General features: G+C 47.3%; 1 protein-coding gene across 1 annotated transcript in view; it reads right to left on the bottom strand.

The window, feature by feature from the left end:
• LOC119978398 (ankyrin repeat and fibronectin type-III domain-containing protein 1-like) overlaps positions 1-22,059 on the bottom strand; it is a 1,132,713-nt gene that overhangs the window by 349,267 nt on the left and 761,387 nt on the right. Inside the window, exon 5 of the mRNA XM_038820019.1 lies at positions 323-363. Coding sequence (XP_038675947.1) covers positions 323-363 — 41 coding nt within the window. The remainder of the gene's footprint in view (positions 1-322; positions 364-22,059) is intronic.

Raw genomic sequence — 22,059 nt, 5'->3', positions numbered from 1 at the left:
TGTCGCAAAACAATTGAAAACCACACATTTAATACCCCATATCTGATTATTAAAATTACAAGAAATTGAAAATGCACAGTCTATTTCCAAATGAGAATTATCATCATTTGATCACAGTAATGACCAACACCACAACACACTATAATGGAGCGTGCACTACAAGAACCTTGCCACTGTAATAAAAAGCATGTTTTGTATTGCACCTCAACCAACACAAATGTGGAAATTCTGTAAAAGAAACCAATACAAATAAAGAGTTCTGATTTCCAGACTTGTTCAACAGCTGAGATGTCCCAGTATAACTTCTTTTGCATTTTCTTACCTTTTTTGAAGTGATTCTTTCTTGTCTGCTGAACCCAAACTCTGAAAGACAAAAGACAAAACCTAGTCACATACAACCCGAGATAAGTTGGTTCAACTTTAAATTAGGCATTGCTAGTGTAACCTGGTACTTTTATCAAGTCCCATTGGAATGTGCAGAGGGCGGTTAGATTGTATCTGTAGGTTATTCTGCCCGCCCAAATTTCAAACACAGACCTCAGCTCAATGGTATGATTAGTACCTCCAAAATAGATCAGCAAAGTTTTTAAACAATATCCTAAGCACCTAGCTTCAGGTGGTATAGACTCCATTAATAATAGATTCTTATGCATTTTGACAAAAATAAATCAAGCAACAACTAATTGGACATGTTAGTGATATTATCAACATTGCCAAATACAGAAGCATGTTTATCTAGACTTTAGCATACCACCTTGCTAATTCTAACAAGCCATGATGATCATATTAGTGCATTATCTTTATTTAATACCTGGTATCTGTGCCGTGCAAATGGTATTTGTTCCCAGACACTATTTCCTGTTTCACTTCTTTTTATAAAGACTACCCGTCGATGTAGCTTCCTTCAAAACAATTGTAACAAACATGACGAAGACAATGGGTTCTTATAAGATGTACATACAGACATCAGTCAACTTAATATGCTGATTACTGACTCTAAAGGAGCTAAACTGGACAGCTCTGATATGTGATTGGTCTATGTCCATTCAAAGTGATGCAGGCAGTAGGCAAACGTCATGCCCTCTGCTAATTATAATGATTGTGGCATGCATCCCTGTGCTGAACATGTTGCTGAGTGGATATACACCACAGCAGGGTGCCCAAGTTTGTGCTAGCACTTAAAGCTAGCCTGCACTATTTAAAGCCAGACTTCAGCTCTGAAAAGATGAGGTGCAGTCTGGGTGACTGCAGCAACTACTGAAAGTGCTCTGAGTGGAAGACCAACAGATCTCAAAAGAGATAGCGCAACAGGCCAGAAATCATGCCACAAGTATTTTGGATGCTGCACTAGAGGTCTCGGTGCAAGAGGTGGACAGGAAGAGTGAATTTCACATCCCAAGTGGGCCCCTAGACAATTGCTATAAAGGCAGATCACCAGAGGGATCAATGCAAACTGTCTAGCTTCAAGGCCCTGAATGTGGTGCCAAAAAACATTTGATGACCGCTCACGAATAGTCAATGTCAACGATTTCATCCTCACATGCTACAACCAGTCAACTGCACCACTGGAAACATATTACAGAGAAAATTTAAGGCACAGAAAGAGGCCATTCAGCCCATCATGCCTTTGTCAATTGAAAAGGATCTATTCAGTCCAATCTAATTTTCCAGCTCTTGGTATCGGGCAGTGAGTTTGAGAGACCCATAAATCTCTGCATGAGAAGGTTTATTCTCAATTTCCCTCTAATCATTCTACCAATTATGTTAAATCTATGCCCCCTTGTTGTTGACCTCTCTTGAAAGAGAAATAGCTCCTTCCTATCTACTCTATTGAGGTCCCTCATAATTTCATACACTTCAATAAAATCTCCCCTTAGCTTTCTCTGTTCCAAAGAAAGCAACCCCAGGCTATTCAGTTCTACCCTCATAGTGAAAATTCTCCATTCTTGGAAACAGCATCATAAATCTCCACTGTAGCCTTTCTACTGCGATTCCATCCTTTTTAATATAGTGACAAGAACTGTATTCAGGACTCTAGCTGTAGCCTAAATAATGCTATATACAAGTCTAGCATAGTTTTCCAGCTCTTACCTTCTATGCCTCATCTAAAGCATCACTTTACCCCTCTTATGTCCTTAGCTATCCGGTCCTGTTACCCTTCGAGATCTGTGGAGATGCATACCAAGGTCGTTCAGTTGTTTATACTTGTCAGTATCCTATCATTATTTGTGTGTTACCTTGCCTTATTTGCCATCCCCAAATGAATTTTCTCATTAATTCCATTTGCCAATTTTCTGCAACCTGACAAATTCGCTGATATCTTTCTGCATTATCCAGCTTACTTACTCACTAATAAGCACATGGAAAATATTTCTATTATTTGCAAACTTCTTAATCACATTCTCTACATTTAAATCATTGATGTATAGCCTCATATGCTGCTCCATTCACCCTTTCACTCATCTTCCAATAATTTCTACTAATTACAACTCAATTCTCACATTCATATGTTTCACCTCACCCTCAGCATTTAGCACTGTTGGAAAGTACACACACATCTCTAATCTTGCACACACTGCCAACTATTCAGCTGTGGTAGGCATATCACCCAAAAGCATGGCACCAAACTCACTGACAAATCTCTCTCCTTTTTCGCAGGACCAAGTGGCCTGTAATTAATAGTAGCAGCTAAATGGCATGAGGCAGGCGCGACTGCATCTACTCACTCCCAATCAGGAGACTACATGGAATAACCAGAGCATCCGTCACAGAGAATGTACAAAGCAGTTTTGTTGAAACCATCAAGCATGATGGTATATTCCTTCTAATGCGCCTGTTCAAATCTGGTCTGTGGTCAAACCTCAACTTTTTACAATTTGCATCAATAACTTAGATGAGGGAAGAGAAGGTATGATAGCCAAATATGCAGATGACACAAAGGTAGGTCGGAAAGCATGCTGTGAAGACAAAAGGGGGGATTTTCCACACACTTCCGTGGCTTGTTTCTTGGCGACAAGAGGTGGTCCGCCGTTGGCCAGCCATGGGATCTTCTGGTATTACCACTGTCAATGGGATTTCCCTCTGAATCCACCCCACGCTGTTTGGAAACCAAGATGGGAGTTCGGCGTCAGTGGAAACGAAAGACTCCACTTGTAAGAACGGCCAGAAAATCCCCCCCAAAGTGTTTGCAGACAGGTATAGATAGTGTAATGTCCCACACAGGACTTACGGGGTGGGAATAATTATCTTCCCCATGGCCTTCATGGAGTACGAGCTTCCTCGCTGAGGGGAGGGGTAACTCTATTAACCATTGTATAAAAGATTGACCAGTAAGGCACCGACCAGAGAAGAAACCCGGAACGGATCTCTGCGTAGTGTACATATTGTTATTGTAAATAAACCGAGTTCTTTATTTTACTCGGTGTGGACTCCTCTTGTCCTTATTAAAGATAGGGGGCTGAATTCTCCAATTAGGAGATTATATCCTGATGCAGGTGTGGGAACGGTGCCGTTTTACAACTGACAAATTGGCACAAAACAGCCACCAATCCTCCGTCTGGTGGGGGGCTAGCAGGCACGCAGCATGGAGTACCCGGCTCTAGATGGCGATACGGCCAGCGAATTGCCAGGTCCGCAGCCGCACATGCGCACGGCAGTGGCATGCAGCAGTCGCGCCGCGCAACACGACGCCGGCCACGCGCAGACCCGGCCTGTCAAATAGTGTCCCCCTTTGGCCGGCCTCGCACCCCCGGACCATCCCCCACCAGTGCCCCCAAGCCTGCCAAAGCACTCCATTCCTGTGGATTGGCCCTTCCCCGACTGTGGTAGCACTGGACTTAGTCCGCAGCCGCCACGCCGAGTTCCCAGAAAATAAATAGCATGAGTGACCCACGCTGTCGGGAACTCAGCTAGTCAGGGGCGGAGAATTGGGGGAGGGCCTCAGGTAACATCCTGAAGCCATCCATACGGCTTGCGGCATACTCCTAGAGTATGCCATCTTGGAGTGGCGGAACACCGCAAAAGTGGCACCGCCCCTGATTTTGGCGTCAACGGGGATTCTCCGGCCGATCGGCGAACGCAATTCCAGCATCGGAGACTGGAGAATCCCACCCAGGTTGTGTGAGTCGGAACAAATCTGGCAGATGGAATATAATGTGGAAAAAATGTGAACTTGTTCACTTTGACAGGAAGAATAAAAAAAAGTGTATTCATAGAATTTACAGTGCAGAAGAAGATCATTCGGGCCATCGATTCTGCACCAGTCCTTGGAAAGAGCACCCCACTTAATCCCACGCCTCCACCCTATCCCCGTAACTCAATAACCCCACCCAACCTTTATGAAAACTAAGGGCATTTTATTATGGCCAATCCATCGAACATGCAATTGCTTAAACGGAGAACAACTGCAGAATTCTGAGGTGAAGAGGGATCTAGGGTTTCTAGGGCATGAGTTACAAAAGGCTAGCATGCAGGTTTGGCATGTAATCAAGAAGGCTAAGCGAATGCTATCCTTTATCATGAAAATAATTGAACATAAAAATAAGGATGTTATGCAGACCATTGATCAAACTACCTCTCAAATACTGTGTGTGCAGCCTTGGTTTCCTTATTTGAGGAAAGATGCAAATGCATTGGAGGCAGTTCAGAAAAGGTTTAGAAAAGTGAGGGTACCTTGATTGAGTATATATAGTCCTGAATGGTCTTGACAAGGTGGACATGGAAAGGGTGTTTCCTCTTGTGGGTGAGTCCAGAACTGGGGAGCATTGTTTTAAAATTAGGGGTCGCCGTCATGTGACTTGGTGAGATGAAATGTTTTCTCTCAAGGAGTTGTGCAACTTTGGTATTCTCTGCCTCAGAAGGCAATAGAAGTGGGTCACTGAATATTTTTAAGGCAGAGGTAGATAGATTCTTGTTAGACAAAGGAATCAAATGTTATCAGGGTGGCTGGGAATGTGGAACTCAAAACACAAACAGATCAGCCATCTTTTGAATGGCAAAGCAGGCTCAGGTAGCCTAATGGCCCATCTCTGCTCCCATTTTGTATACAGTAAGAAGTCTTACAAAACCAGGTTGAAGTCCAACAGGTTTGTTTCAAATCACTAGCTTTCGGAGCACTGCTCCTTCCTCAGGTGAATGAAGAGGCAGGTTCCAGAAACATATATAAAGACAAAGTCAAAGATGCAAGATGATACTTTGAACGTGAGTATTTGCAGATAATTAAGTCTTTACAGATCCAGAGAGAGGGGTAACCCCCAGATTAAAGAGGTGAGTATTGTCTCAAGCCAGGACAGTTGGTAGGATTTCGCAAGCCCAAGCCAGATGGTGGGGGTGAATGTCATGCAACATGAATCCAAGGTCCTGGTTGAGGCCGTACTTATATGTGCGGGACTTGGCTAGACGTTTCTGCTCAGCGATTCTGCGTTGTCGCGTCATGAAGGCCACCTTGGAGAACGCTTACCCGGAGATCAGAAGCTGAATACCCTTGACTGCTGAAGTGTTCCCTGACTGGAAGGGAACATTCCTGCCTGGTGATTGTCGCGTGATGTCCGTTCATCCGTTGTCACTGCGTCTGCATGGTCTCACTAATGTACTACACTTGGGGACATCCTTTCTTGCAGCGTATGAGGTAGACAACGTTGGCCGAGTCGCACAAGTATGTACCGCGTACCTGGTGGGTTGTGTTCTCACGTGTAATGGTGGCACCCATGTCGATGATCTGACACGGCTTGCAGAGATTGCCATGGCAATCCCTCTCTCTGGATCTGTAAAGACTTAATTACCTGCAAATGCTCGCATTCAAAGAATCGTCTTGCACCTTTGAATTTGCCTATATATATGTTTCTGGAACACACCTCTTCATTCCCCTGAGGAAGAAGCAATGCTCCGAAAGCTAATGATTTGAAACAAACCTTTTGGACTTTAACCTGGTGTTGTAAGACTTCTTATTGTGTTCACCCCAGTCCAACGCCGGCATCTCCACATCATGCCCATTTTGCATGTTTGTAAATCATATTTCACCCACATTCTGCACTTTGCTATGATCTAGAACCTGTGGATGGTGTAACCACGCGCTGATTACTTTGCCCTGATTTCCTTACGCAACCCTTCCCTTCTGCATTTATAGGGCAAAAACTGACATGGCTGGTGCAAGTGGGCTGCAAGGTGGGGGAGGATGGCATAGAATCAGAGTGTGATTTGCTGCAGTGGAAGCCCAGTGACATGGCATTTGGTCTACATTCTATCAGCAGCAGCAAATCTCCAAAGCGGCTTTGCCACAGGGAGAAACTGATGGCTCTAGTTGTGCAGGTAATTAACTCATTTAAGTGTGGCTGAATGAGATTCAGTGCAGTGTTCTGAATTCATTGAGTGGTACATAGGGATCTTAGGCAACCAGATCCCTGACCACATTAAGTTGGTGGTATCCAGGTGACCACCTCTGATTCACCTGTGGTAGTCAGCCATAACAAAGCTGCCTTCAGTATGCTTAGGATCATTGGTAGAAAGGAGAGAGAAGGTCATTGCTAAAGTGACGCAGGAGGCCATTAGCTCAAGGGCAGAAGTCAGTGGGCCAGCTCTGAGGAATTGAGGTTGTGATCATGGCCTCCCAGCTGGTGACCCTGAATCTACTCGCAAAAGTATATTTGCTGCTGGAGGGTGAAGGGGAATGATGTGACACTGCATTCTTTGAGGAATCATTGTCCTCTTGCTCAGAGGTGGGCCACAGTGCACAAGTCTCTGCAGCTGCTCATGTTTCCAGAGCATGGAAATCCGCATGAGAGAAAATAAACAGTTAGGTGTAAGGTTTGCACGTCCCTTCTATGCCTGTTGTGAATATCCTTTTGTCCTGGAGTGAACACTTGAGCACTAAGCCTCCTCACTCTCTTCTATTGAAACTTCAGCGTCACTATCCACAATCTCCCAGCTATCTTCCACTCCTGCCAGTTTGAAGGCCTCCTCCTCTTTCAGCATCAGATCATGAATGCCCAGCTCAGCACCTCTGGCCTTGGCCCTCTCCTTGGTGTTATGGTCCTTTTCTCCTGCAGGCAGAAGGAAGGACCCTGTAATTCTCCACACAAAGATCAGCTGATTACACATGCTGCTGACATCCCTCTGGCCCCTGATGGGGGGTCCTGGATGTCTCCTCCATATGTCACCTCTCACAGGCATGGAGGATGCTATTTAGATTGCTGAATGCCTGTCATCCAGGATGCATATCAGACACATCCCAATGCCAGGGCCGAACTAGTCAATCCCTCCCAATTGTATAACTAGAGGTACCACGGTTCCTAGCAATGCCGAGACACTATTGGTGGAGAAGGCTCGCTGCTCATTGGCCCGATGTATGTAACACTAGTCACCCATTGGTTAGAATTGTAAGGTAGCTCCGTCCAGTAAGGCGGCGTATAAGAGCCCGTGTATCCCCCACTGCTCCCTTTCTGTACCTGAGCTGCTGGGGGAAACATCTTGTCTATTAAAGCCTTCAGTTCGGACTACAACCTCGCTTCTGTGGTCATTGATAGTGCATCAGTTATACAAGCTCAAACTGCTGCCACCAGTTTGATTAACCATCTTGCATTGCCAATTGCAGTACCCATGAGTATTGTTGGACCTCACAGCTGCTGACCTCTGCTACTATCTCCATCCAGGCTTCACTGGTCATACCAGAGGGTCTATTCTTGACGTTACTAAAGAACAGTACTTCTTCCCAGCATTGAGGAGAACCTGCAGGGAGGTATTGATAAACCATGGTGCCATCCAATGCCTTCCCTGTGGCATGTTGGCAACAGCCTCATGGTTCCCTTCTGGGGTTCTCAATTGAGCCTTCGGGATTTCGGAGTTTTCAGTGCAACCAGAGGGGTTGAGGAGTCATCTGTAAAGCCAAAGGGGGCTTCTCCAGTGTTGCTCAGGCAACCCCACACATTAAGACTGCCTCACGATGCCGAGGATCCAGGTTCGATCCCAGCCCGGGGTCACTGTCCAAGTGGAGTTTGCACATTCTCCCCGTGTCTGCGTGGGTCTCACCCCACAACCCAAAGATGTGCAGGGTAGGTGGATTGGTCACACTAAATTGCCTCTTAATTGGAAAAAAATAATTGGGTACTCTAATTTTTTTTATTGGATTGCCCCCATGCCAACAGAGCATTAATTAGCTGGCCACCATGTGATTACAGTCGGTCAGGCACAACACTTCCATTCAATGACAACGTCTGCTTCCAGGTTCCACACTGCAGGAATTAAATTCAGCCTATACTTAAAAACACCCAAGAATTGTTTTCAACGCCAGCGATTTAGCGCTGCGCCCTTGCGATAGCACTGCAGAAACTAGTAATCTGTTGGAGCACAAACTCCTGGAGTGCTGTGACAATCTGCAAGCCCCTTTCAGCACTGCCATCTGCAGCCATGGTGGCAGCAGTTTGAGCTTGTATAACTGATGCACTATCAATGACCACAGAAGCGAGGTTGTAGTCCGAACTGAAGGCTTTAATAGACAAGATGTTTCCCCCAGCAGCTCAGGTACAGAAAGGGAGCAGTGGGGGATACACGGGCTCTTATACGCCGCCTTACTGGACGGAGCTACCTTACAATTCTAACCAATGGGTGACTAGTGTTACATACATCGGGCCAATGAGCAGCGAGCCTTCTCCACCAATAGTGTCTCGGCATTGCTAGGAACCGTGGTACCTCTAGTTATACTACCACAATAACATCAAGCTGAGATTTCATGGCCTTCGTCAGAGCTTCCACTGCAGCACCCAAATGTTGGGTAGCTTCTACTTATGGAAACTGCAATGAAAACTGAGATATTGATCATCATGGTCAGTGTTCTCATAGAGTTGACCACCACTCCCATGTTGGAAAGGGTGGGCTCCAAGCTCTGAAGTCCTGTGCCAAGTTGGATTCAGACCTCTCCATGGTCCCTGACAGTGGAACAGGTTCCGTGGCAAGCCTGCCAATGCACCAAGCATTTCAGTGTGGATAGCCATCAGCCTTTGTATGTACCTGCCGCACTGAAGTCTTCACCTGAATCCTCTGGAGCAGGACTTGCCTGTGACCTCACCCTCCAGGAAGTTGGCACCTGTTCTGTCTTTTCCATTCCTCAGGTTGCAGTGTCATTGTGCCCATTAACTCAGCAAGTACAGATGTGGCACCTGCAAAGCCACAAATATGTAGTCGATGCTATCTTTGCCATCTCTGCAAAGCCATGTGGGCATCCTCAGGCTCCCCGTTGTTAAGAGAGAAGGTGATGAAGTCCCCTGTCTGGGTCTACAGAGCCTCCGTCACCTCCCGCATACAGAGAAATGTTTGATATCCAGCTTGTTCCAGCCTGTAAAGATGTATTCAAAAAATTCAGGGCCACTGACATCTTCACAGCCACTAGCAGCATTGGTGGTGGGGGGGGGGGGCTCACTAAATGAATATTCACCTCTGTTCAACAGCAAGGTCATAAATGGCAACTCACGATCTGGCCTTTCTGCAAATATTTTTGCATGCTAATATCAGCCACAACTAAGCCCGGCAATGAAATGGTTCACAGCATGGGCCATGTCCAAAGTCGGCAGGTGTGATGCGGATGCCATTCTTTTTTACCATAGCAGCACATGTAGTTCCAAAGCTACCAGCATTGAGGGGTTCTATTTTGCGTCTAAAACTCCAAAAGGGGTAAACTCAATAACTATCGAGGGGCAGCATGGTGGTGCCGTGGTTAGCACTGCTGCCTCACAGTGCCACGGATCCGGGTTCAATTCCGGCCTTGGGTGACTGTGGAGTTTGCATGTTCTCCCCGTGGCTGTGTGGGTTTCCTCCGGGTGCTCCGGTTTCCTCCCACAGTCCAAAGGTGAGCAGATTAGGTGGATTGGCCATGCTAAATTGCCCCTTCGTGTCCAGGGATCTGTGGGTTAAGTGGGCTTTAGGGTTGCAGGGATAGGGTGGGAACCTGGTCAGTGCAAACTCGATAGGCTGAATGGCCTCCTTCTGCACTGTAGGGATTCTATGTAAGGAAAATGTGTAATAGTGCAAAGGTATTCCAGCTAACTCATCAAAATCACATCAGCCTAATACGCTTTTGTGATTCTAATAGCAACAGTGTAACTAAATGGACAATCATTGCTGCTCTTCATTTTATTTTGGCATTTTCCCATAAACACACACTCTTTTTCTTTCTTTCCTGCAGGTATGCCAGACTATGGCCTGAATTCTCCGCTTCCTGTTGCCGGCAGCAGGAATTGCAATCGGGCATGGAAAAATCTCGATTTGCCCCTGTCGCCGGTTCCATTGCCATGCTCCTGTCCCCTGCTGGGGCAGTATCAAAGTTTCTGCCCTGCGCTGGCAGTTGCATGCAAAACTGCTATTTGCATGGATTTAAATATAATTAAATATCATTAGTGGGTTGGACATTTCATGCTCCACCCCTCTACGTTGCTCCCCGTCTCAGGCGGAAGTCACGTGGGCGTGAATTTATGCAAGCATTTACAAGCGGGGCCTGTGCACCATGGCTGTTGAGGAGCGGGAGGCTAAAGCAAACTCTCAATAATTGTCGGGCTTGTTGGGGAGCGGCTGCCTGGGCCTGGAGGAACAGCGGAAAATGACTTGGTCCAAAGTCCATGGACTCAGGGTGTCGCCCTCGAGATTCCGGTGGCCTGGCTCATACCGTCATCGATGCAGTATGCGGATTATAACCACCCTTTTGGTGCTACTTACAAACTCCTGGCTGTTCTCACTGCTGACTGCTCACTGCATCCTGTAAATGTTCAGAGAGCCTCTGGTGATGTGGGAGCCCACCCAGACCAACCCTCTGGAAACCTTCATACCACAGTGGTATCGGCAAGTGGATGGGCATGGCCATGCTCCATTAGTGGCCCACCAGGTGTTGGCATGCCTTAGAAGCACTGTCCCATTGCAGAGGAAGAAGGAGATTAGCAGGGCTCACCCCAAACAAAGGACACCTGCATCAAGACCTTTGGCAGCCTCCCTGGACTCTGCCTCTCTCAGCGCAGAAGCCTCACCAGTGACACCCCACTCCTCAGGATCACGAGCTGTCTCCTCCTGGTGAGACTGGCAGCACTGACTGCCACTGCCACAAGCTTCAAGGCATTGTTCAGGAGGGTGGGCTTGAGTCTGCGGGCCACCCAGGGAAAGAGGGTAGCCCTCCTTTCCTCATTGTCATTGAGTAGCTCTACCTCGGACTCCCAAAATAGGATGGGGGTAGGAATTCTCTGAGCCGTCTTCGTGGCTACAATGTCCCTCCTCGCCTCATTGGCATTGAGCAATGGGTCTACATCGGACTCCCGAAATCAGAGGGGGGGGCAGGTTTTCTCTCAGCCATCTTTGTGGCTACAATCAAAGTGTGGTGAGTGGAACGCTTAAAAGCAGCCCCAGCTATGAAACTCTTCAGCACAAACTCCAGCCCAGGCGGTTACACCACCCGCTGGGCCGGTATTGCTGCCAATTCGCGCTGGCAGATTGCTGGCCCATTTGCATGTCCTGAATCGTGGAATGGATAGCGCCCCCAATGGAAACCTAAATTGCCTGCTATTCAGTCCTGGGGGGAACAAGTCTCCCAAATAGAGAATCCAGGCCAATATCCCAATATCCACGTTATTCTTCTAGCATCCTTAAATGTATCGAAAGGAAGGTTCATCTCACTATCTGCCATTCCAACACATTCTCTCGCAGGACATCTTGGGCAGGATTCACCAAGCCCACGCTGAGTCGGAGAAATGCCGGGGGCGCGGGAAATTCTCGCCATGCCACTCCGACGCCGGGACATGATTCTCTAGCGACAGGAGAATCGGCGCCAATCGTGCCCGCGCAGTCGCCATGGCGCTGGTCAGGGGCCGCTGAAATAGGTTCCCGCGCGATTCTCCGTGGGCGACGGGCCGATCTCCCGCCGAGTTCCCCAAGTCCTGCTGGTGTGGTTCCAACCTGGTACCACCCAGCAGGAGCTTGGACCCGCGGCCACTGTGGACGTCCTGGTGGGGGGTTGCAGGGGGATCTGATTCCGGGTGGGGCCTCCATGGGGTCGAGGTCCGTAATCGGGGGCTTCCGATCGGTGGCCACCCGCGATCTGGAGGGGGCCTACCTCCGTCCGCGCAGCCCGCTGTAAGTTCCCCGACATGTTGCTCTGTGCCGGTGCGGAGATGGCAACCACACGCATGCGCTGGCATGGAGATGGCTGTCGCATGCATGCGTGGGCCCGCGTCGGCTGTGCAGGGCCAACTTTCGGCACCGGAGCAGCACGCAGCACTCCGACACCTGAATTCCGATGAATTGCTTGGCCAGGAGGCCTGTTGATGCCAGCGTACACCACTCCGGTGTTTGCGCTGGCGTCAACACTTGGCCGTGATTTCGGAGAATCCCAACCCAGAAATGCGGAACCCTCACCTCTTCCCTCTCGCCTACTTTTTTCATCCTGATGGTTCCCTGCACTGTGGACTTTAACCCTTTATCTTTTCTTCCTCATAAAAAAAATCCTTAAATTTAATTTTCGGAGATGGGAGGAGAAAGGAATTAGGACACTAAAAGATTTGTTTCTTGGGGGTCGGTTTGCAGGATTGAAGGAATTGGGAGCGAAGTACGGGCTGGAGCAGGGGGAAATATTTACTTCCATGCTGGTTCGAGACTTTGCCAGGAAGGAGATACAGAGTTTCCCGGTAGAGCCGACCTCCACATTGCTGGAGTAGGTGCTGAAGACAGGAGGACTGGAGAAGGGGGTAGTGTTGGCAGTTTACGGGGCTATTTTTGAAGAGGAGAAAGCACCGCTGGAAAGGATCAAGGCAAAGTGGGAGGAAGAGTTGGGAGAGGGTATGGAGGAAGGGTTCTGGTGAGGTCCTCCGGAGGGTGAACGCCTCCACCTCATGCCCAAGGTTGGGGCTGATACAGCTGAAGGTGGGCAGCACAAGTGATTAGCACGGTGGCTTCATAGCGCCAGGGTCCCAGGTTCAATTCCCCGCTGGGTCACTGTCTGTGCGGAGTCTGCACGTTCTTCCCGTGTCTGCGTGGGTTTCCTCCGGGTGCTCCGGTTTCCTCCCACAGCCCAAAGAAGTGCAGGTTAGGTGGATTGGCCATGCTAAATTGCCCTTACTGTCCAAAAAGGTTAGGAGGGGTTATTGGGCTACGGGGGTAGGGTGGAAGTGAGGGTTTAAAGTGGGTCAGTGCAGACTCAATGGGCCAAATGGCCTCCTTCTGCACTGTATGTTCTATGTTCTAAAAAAAATAGAGCACACTTCACAAGGGCGAGGATGAGCCGGCTCTTTGTGGGGGTAGAAGATGTGTGTGAACGTTGTAGGGGGCCCCCCCCAGCACTCAACGTTCATATGTTTTGGTCTTGTCCAAAGGTAGAAGATTACTGGAAGGAGAATTTTGGGGCCCTCGGGAGGCCATATTCAGGGTGTCGGACCAGCCGGGGTTGGAAATGGGTGCGGAAACAGATGTTGTAGCCTTTGAGTCATTGATCGCCTGAAGGCGGTTCCAGTTGAGATGGAGATCAACCTCTCCATCCTGTGCCCTGGTGTGGCGGGGTTCCTGCTGGAATTCGTAACTCCTGAGAAGGTTACGTTTGAACTGAGGAGAAGGATGGAGGTGTTCTACGATTCATGGGCATTATTCATTATGCACTTTCAAGAATTGGATTACTTCGAACATTAGTGGAGGAGGGTGTTTGGAGGGTTGAGGGGAGGGCGGCTGTATGTGTTAATGGTGACTATAGGTGATTCCTGATTCCTTTTTGTTATTTGTTTATGTTAACATGCAGGCTGCTGTTTGGGGGTTTATTGGGAGGATGGAATTGTTGTGGTTGATATGAGGATTGACATTGTATTCGTTACTGCTTATTGTTGGTGGGTATAAATTTGGGAGAAAATGTGAAAAAGGAAAATAAAAATATTTTTAAAAAAAGAATCCTTAAATTAAACATACTAAGTAAACTTTAGAATGGCAGTTTATAAAAATTGTAGCAATGGAAAGTGATAAACAGAAGTATAACTAATCCCTGAATCCAGAGTTCTCATCCAGGATCTTTTTCTTTGCACAAAGACCATTCTGAAAGAAGAGGCCTGATTTCACACTCCTACCCTTCCAGCGACACATGTTCATTGTGAATATCAAGTGACACACAGAAACAGACCTCGTGTGTTATAAGTTAGTCACAATCATTGCAGGCAGCATCTCGCATGTGTGGATGAATTTGTAAGTGTATGAATGTACACAGGTTTATGGGTTTGAGTGTACAGATATGTGAACATATCTGGGTGTGTGTGCATGTAGGGGGTATGTGCACTTTTGGATGTGGGTGCATGAATAGGGATGTGTGTGTGCAGTATGTGTATGAATGTGTGCCCATGTATCTGTGTGTGCATGCACATGCATTTATGGACGAGTGCGATCATGTCTGGGGGGGGGGGCGTATGCAGGCATGTGTGTGTTTGGAGGTGAGTGCACACATTGGTGTGTATACATGAGTAAGTATAAAATTCTCCATGCAGTTGAATAATTGTGCGTGGTCAAACTTCATTTACAAAAAATGGTAACTTGAGCAAAATTTTGGATGGTGAGTGACACATGTGAAATTCAATTCCAGTCAAGAGTTCACACATTCAGCAGAGGAGAGGAGAAACGTGGAAAAAAGATAAACACATGCTGTCAATTTTTAGAGGAAATCCATGATATGCTATTTCATGCTTTCATTGTAAAATGTCATCTGAAAATGTTACTCCGTCTATTGGCTGCATTTCGAAAATCCAGCTTCAATAATTTCCAAAAATAATTCTGTTTGGCAGCTGCAATATTGACACATTGGATGACTGTAATGAAAATGTAGCAAAGGGTGAATAGTGCTAAGCGTTGAGTGAGGTTCCTCTAAATACTGTAACGATCTCTTCAGTGGGAAAACTAAAGCGGTCACAGAAATCATAGAATTATAGAATCCCTACAGTGCAGAAGAAGGTCATTCGGCCTATCGAGTCTGCACCGACCCTCTGAAAGAATATTCCACCTATGCTCACCTCCCCACGATATCCCAATAACCACTTAACCTAACCCTAACCTACGCATTTTTTGAACACTAAGGGGCAATTTAGCATGGCCAATCCTGCACATCTTTGGACTGTGGGAGGAAACAGGAGCACCTGGAGGAGACCCACACAAACACAGGGAGAATGTGCAAACTCCACACAGGCAGCGACCCAAGGCTGTGTCCCTGGCGCTGTGAGGTAGCAGTGCTAACTACTGTGCCACCGTGCCACCTGAGGTCTATTGAGGTCTTTAACAGGAAAATCTATTCTCAGTCATTGGCTAGCAGTGCTGAGAATGACTCTGCTATTGAATGGGACTCTGCTTCATTTTGGGGCCTTGGAGAGGAACGCCCCACCGAGGCTGCCCTCTGCTCGCTAGTGCAGGAAGAGATTGGGGCGCAATATTTAAAAGGTACCCCATCCCTGAACCCCTCACGATGGCCTCCAGACCCCAATGCTCCAACTTACCATAAGGGGGCCATCAAGCTTCCTGCACCCTACCTCATAAGGATAGGGCACCCCATGGCCTTATTCTAGCACAGGCATGATGCCACCTGGGCAGGTTGGCACTACCACCCCAGTGCTACGTGGGCACTCTGGTATTGCCAGGATGGCAGCCGGGTGGTGCCAGGGTTCCCAGGTGCCACAATGGTGCCATAGTGCCCAGGTGGCATCGAGGGTGCCAGGCTACCATCCTGCCCAGAGCCCGACCACCCAGAAGCCCCTATCGTCTGGGAGAACCCCAAGTGCCAGTAGGCCTGGTCCACATTGGGACTAGTGCAAAACAGTGCTTGCTCAGGGTCTCCACGGGGGTGAGATCCCACGCCTTGGGTAATTCTAGCATGAGCATATGAATGAATAAATGAAATTGCTGATTGTCACGAGTAGGCTTCAATCAGGTTACTGTGAAAAGCCCCTAGTCGCCACATTCCGGCACCTGTCCGGGGAGGCTGGTACGGGAATCGAACTGTGCTGCTGGCCTGCTTGGTCTGCTTTAAAAGCCAGCGATTTAGCTGAGTGAGCTAAACCAGCCGTTCAAGTGAACCTGACTGCTGAGCCTGACCCCAAGGCATAATGAGCTGCCTCTCACGAGACTTACTGGCTGCATCACGACCCAGACTGAGTGCAGCGCAGCCGTTAGAACTTGACCAATGTTTTCTCAGTACTTTTTGACGATTCTGACCAGGCGCAGTTTGATTTTTGTTTCCTAAAACAAACCAGCGATACAAATAAAAACACTCGCAAATACAGAATAGATACACACATGCATAGACGCACATACATTGATTCAGATACACAAACGGACACACTGAGAAATAAACACATGCACCTGAAACACACACATCTGGACATTCAGACATAACAGCAATACACCCAGATAAACAGATACCTATACACAAAGAAATATACACAATGTATATGGCCACACATAACTGACACATAACCACACATAATTGGCACATGACCATGCACAATTGATACACACACAGAAAAAGACATGCACATGAACACAAACACACACATGCATAAACAGACACACATACAACAAACACACACATGGGGCAGGATTTTCTAGATGATAGGATTTCCCGCTTCATCACCTGAAGTTAACACTCACCTAAATTGGTTAAGTTAATTGACTCAGGATGAGACTTTCACCCTTAGCTCAGGAGAAAATTCTGACTTGAAAAGCCAGCCATCCGATTGGCCAGCAGTTCTCTGCTCTTAGTAGAGTCAAGTTTGAGCGATGCCCACTCTGGGCCTACAGAAAAGAAGAGGAAGTCATCGGCTGGCTAGACTTCAGGTAAGTCAGGGGTATTGGCAGGACAGAGGCGACAGGGGTGATGAGGCAGAATTGGTGCGGGTTGAGAGACCGAGCAGGAGGGTTAAAAGGAGGTATGATCTTCTCAAGGGGGGGACGGTGTCTCCAACAGGCATAGGAAGACACATTTACACACACCCTGACAACCAGACATAAAAGAAACACACACATCCCAACACAGACACCAACACACACAGTAATGCACACACTATGTATTGACACACATATGGAAAGAGGAAGGCATACACAATCACAGATGTAGACACACTTATACAACAGGCGCATACACACACATACTATAAAGTCACATGCAAATAAATAAACACAATAGATACACACACACACAATGCGCACACATATACAAACACAGAATTAGATCTACACAAAAATAGATCCACAGATGTAGATGTGTAAATACATATAAACATAGATAAACACACATATAGAGACACAAGATTGAATATACAATCTCAAAGACATTATAAACTCAGACAAGTACAGATGCATACACATAATTTAGAGATGCAACCACTCTCACAAGCAGTTGCAGATGTATAGATAGCCACATGTAGACACAGTTGTGTGTGCAAACACGCACACAGTTGCATGTGAGCACGCACAGCTGTGTACACAGGCACACATACCTTTACACAACTTAAGTCAGCAATAAATCATATCACTTGTGAGCAAAATCTTCCATAGTCCTATAGTTGCTAACCTCTATCCTCTCAAATGTCCTACTTTTGCTTTAGTATCTGACAGCCCCTGGTTCAGTGAAGAGCTGTCACCTGCCAGAACTGTTCATTCTGTACGCCACAGCACAGCATAGTATGCTTGCACTGCGCATTCCCAGGGCCAACCCAGTAATTCAGTTTTTCTGTTGTACTTTAAATTGTGTTGCCAGGCAATAGCTTGGCTAATTCATAGCAGCAACAACTTGGCTGGAATACTAATCAGTGTAATTTTATCCTATCAGCTTCCACTGTGTCAAGTCATGTGAGAGCTCCCACTCATTCAAAGCAAATGGTTCATTCTTTTTCACTTTCTCTAACTCTGCTACCCTCCCCCTCCCTTTACACAATGCATCACCTTAAGTATGTAATAAGAAAAGACATTGGCCCATTGAACTCACCCCTTCCACAGCCCCTTTACACTCTCCTCTATCATTGACTCTACCCACCAATTTCACTTTCTTCTATACACATGTACGATGCCCCCAATTGTGAACTCCATTTACCCGTTTAGTCTCCTTCCACACTCCTTTATAGTCAAGATCATTCCCTTCCCTTCACCGCCAATGCAGAAATTGTTTTATCCTGTGAGCATTTTATTTGTGTGACATTTAGGCATTAATAATTTGATTCCAGTGCATGGTGCTAGAATGTCATGCCTCCGACGTTGGGCACACTGTGTTAACAAGTGCTTCCTGGCATATGTCCTAAGGCTGTATTCACAATTTTTGCAGCTATGTTCACCCTTAAATGCTGCAATCATGGCTTAACATTTTGACTAGACCATTTCTTATTCCATTTAGTAACTTGTATGTTTCCATGATGTACCCTCTCAGTCAATTCAATTTAAAGGAGAACAAGCCAACCTTTTCCAACACATCCTCAAAACTCAGTCACCTGACATGAGAAAGAAGGCCTTATTGCCTTTCTCTGCACTGCTCCAGAGATTCAATAAATTCCTTTTGTCTCAACAACTGAGTCCAACATGCATAATGTAGTCCGTACAGAGCACTACACAGTTTCAGCATGATGACCTCAGAGTTGTACCAAACTGATTTGGCATTTATCCCAAAATCCAGTTTTCTTTGTTAAATTATTACTTCCCAATCAAGAAAGAAATACAGAAAGCCTGACAGTCTAAGACAACAAATTGGTGTTTTGAAATGGTGTAATAGTACGAGCAGGTACTGTTTAATACCCACCCAAAAGGTGACCCACCTTCCTTGCTACCTGACAAGCCTAGGTTGGATTGCCTGGTCCTTGAAGTTGTCAGCTCCTTTATGTTTGGTTCACCTTAGGAGGTTTGCGAGACTCTCCTGGGAATTGTCTGCCAGTTTCTATTGGAATAAGACTAAAAGTTATATATGAAAATATGGACCAAAAGGAAATCTTCAGGTGACAGACAATCGATTCAAGTCAGTTTTTAATGATGGGTGGCAGATAAATATTGGTCAGGATACTGGGGATAACTCTCATGCTCTTCTTTGAAATAGTGAGCCCATGGGGGCTCTGTTTTACATATCATCAAAAAGACAGCACCATCAATGGTGCAGCACTCCCCTCATAATGCATTGGAGTGTCTTGGGGTGGGATTCTCCGGGAATCGGCGGGGCGGGCAGAAACGGCGCAGTGGAGTGGCGGGAACCACTCCGGGGTCAGGCCGCCCCAAAGGTGCGGAATCCTCCGCACCTTCAGGGGCTAGGCCGGTGCCGGAGTGGTTTGCGCCCCGCCGGCTGGCGTGAAAGGCCTTTGGCGCCACGCCAGCCGGGGCCGAAGGGACTCCGCCGGCTGGCGCATGTCTGCGCATGCGCAGGTGGGTCAGCGGCTGCTGACGCCATCCCCAGGCATGCGCAGGGGGGGGGGGTTCATCTTCGCGCCGGCCATCACGGAGGCTTACACGGCCGGCGCAGAGGAGCAGAGTGCCCCCACGGCACAGGCCTGCCCGCGCATCGGTAGGCCCCGATCGTGGGCCAGGCCACTGTTCGGGCACCCCCCCCCCCCCCCGGGCCAGATCGCCCTGCGCTCCCCCCAAGACTCCAGAGCCTGCCTGCGCCGCCAGGTCCCACCGGTAAGGGATCTACTCCAATCTACGCTAGGGGACATGCATAGAACAGGCGGGACTTCGGCCCATCACGGGCCGGAGGATCGCCGGGGGGGGGGGGGGGGGGCGCTGAGAGCAGCCGCCGACCTGCACGGCGCGAATCCCGCCCCCGCCAAATCTCCGCCGCCGGAGAATTCGGCAGCCAGCGGGGGTGGGATTCTCGCCCCCCCCCCCCCCGGTGATTCTCCGACCTGGAGGGGGGGTGGGGGGGGGGGGTCGGAGAATCCCGCCCTTGATTTTTGTGCTCTGTAAATCTGAAAATGAAGAGAAGGGGAGTGGCACTTATTGTGCTGTATGATTTTATGTTTGACCATGAAGACATCAGAATCAAGCCTGATTCTTGAGATCTCTTGTCTATAGCAATGTTGAAGCCTGGGACTTCTTATGCATGATAGCATTGCATTTATCAATTGAGACCATGAGCAATTCCCCTTGTCTAAATTAAGAAATACTTTTAATTCATTCCTTATTTTTAAAAGCTTTTGTGATATATCTCAATCAAATCATTGTTGCTGTGTGAAAACTGTCTCATCAATCTCACTGCAACATGCAGTTGAGAGCCATTAATCAATGACATAAATGTCTGCCATCATTGGGAATAGCAGCTCTGTGTGAAAATCTGTGATCTTAAATCACACACTGCTTGTGTAGCCCTTCATTTCAGAACAGGGCACTGGGATGCAGTGTGATCACTTTATGATGATCATGCACTAGTTCAGAAGTCTCATTGCCTGCTGAAGAAACATGAGCCCTATAGTGACCAGTATTACCCGACAAACAGCAGAGACAGTATCATCCTATATACAGATAGCACAGACTGGCTTGTTCAAGATTAGAACAGGAACATTTTTAGGAACATGGAAAGGTCATTAGGCCCACTAAATTTGCATGCTTTTCCATAGTTTGACTCCATCTAACTCTCTGACCAGGCCCTTCAATCCTTTTTCTCACCAGCAACTCAGTGAACTGACTTTTGCACCCATTAACAGCACCTACTTCAATGCCTTGCCTGGTACTTTAGCCCAGAATCTGATTACCCCTTAGGTGAAAATATTTTGCTCGTCTTCCCTTCTCACATTTATATTCCTCATTTAAAATCTGGGATTTGAATCCTAAGAACTGTTTATTTATTTCTGACTGAATTCTGTCAATCTTCCACAAACAGCAATGGAGGCTATGTTCAGCACTGCGCCACTGTCATTGTAATATTACTTTTTGGAGACAGTTTAGAGGCAAGCCGCCATGACAGTTGCTTTAGTTATTGTTGAGCCTCTCTTGGGCCAGTGAATGTTCTCCAGCCACAAAGCAAAGATTTACTCTCCACCTGACCAAACATCTCCTGGCAGTAACGCTGAATAAAGAGAGAAGCTTCAGTCAGGCCAACAAGCTCTTCCTTTCCTCACACTGTTATGTCTTCTGGTTCCCATTAGTTAGAAATAATCACACTTCAGGCATTGCCAATCGGTCAAATTTGCTCTGGAGTTGGTGACCCATCCTGGTCAGTCCTATGCTGTACCCAGCAGGAAGATCTCTGACAGTCTCACCATACCCAGGGATACAATTGCCTATTTGCAAAAAATAGAGGTGAACACCTGCCTCATCAGTCTGGACCAGGAGAAGGCCTTTGACAGAATATTGCACATCCACATGATGGATGTGCTCTCCAAAATGGGATTTGGGTGGGAATCCAAAATTTGATCAAACTGCTGTACATAAACATCAGTAGCACAGTTTCAATCATCGGATGGGAATTGGAGAGCTTTCCGCTCAAATCTGGAATCAGGCAGGACTGCCCTCTCTCCCCATCCTGATTGTGTGGATAGATTATTTTGCTGAGCCCACGGGGAAGGATTCGGGCACAAAAGGAGTGATGATACCAGGTAGTGCAAGCACTCAGGTAAATGCCTCCCTGAACCTGGATGATGCCTGCTCGGACCCACTGTAGTACGCAGACTGATGAGCATCTGCGACCAGCTGGAACTGGGCTCGGGGATCAAGAGCGAGGCCATGGTCTTTGGGAACTGGGACAACCAATACTTTACCCCTTCACCGGCAGGTCAGACTGCCTGAAGGTACTAGGCTTAGGAATCAGAGGAGCCAGGAGTGCACTAGAAACTGGAAGGAGTGAGTAGCTATGGTTAATCAAAACTCGGCATGTGGGAGTGATGTTTCCTTTCCTTTGCGGGTCCTTCGTAACATTATATTCATTGAAATTATAAACTTAGGAACCCGTGCAATCAAGTTCAGTTTTAATTATACCATTGATGCCCAAATAGATGGTTTGGCATTGGATCCTCTCTAGGTTCAGTGCTTGCTAACATTTTTCCGACTAAGCTAATGTTTCCTCGAGAATTATGTTTTGATGGAATAAACCCTAATCCTAACCCCTGCATAGTT

Source organism: Scyliorhinus canicula, chromosome 15 (assembly GCF_902713615.1).
Source record: "Scyliorhinus canicula chromosome 15, sScyCan1.1, whole genome shotgun sequence".
Lineage (NCBI taxonomy): Eukaryota > Metazoa > Chordata > Chondrichthyes > Carcharhiniformes > Scyliorhinidae > Scyliorhinus > Scyliorhinus canicula.
The sequence above is the reverse complement of the archived record's forward strand: the minus strand, read 5'-3'. Positions and strand labels throughout refer to the sequence as shown.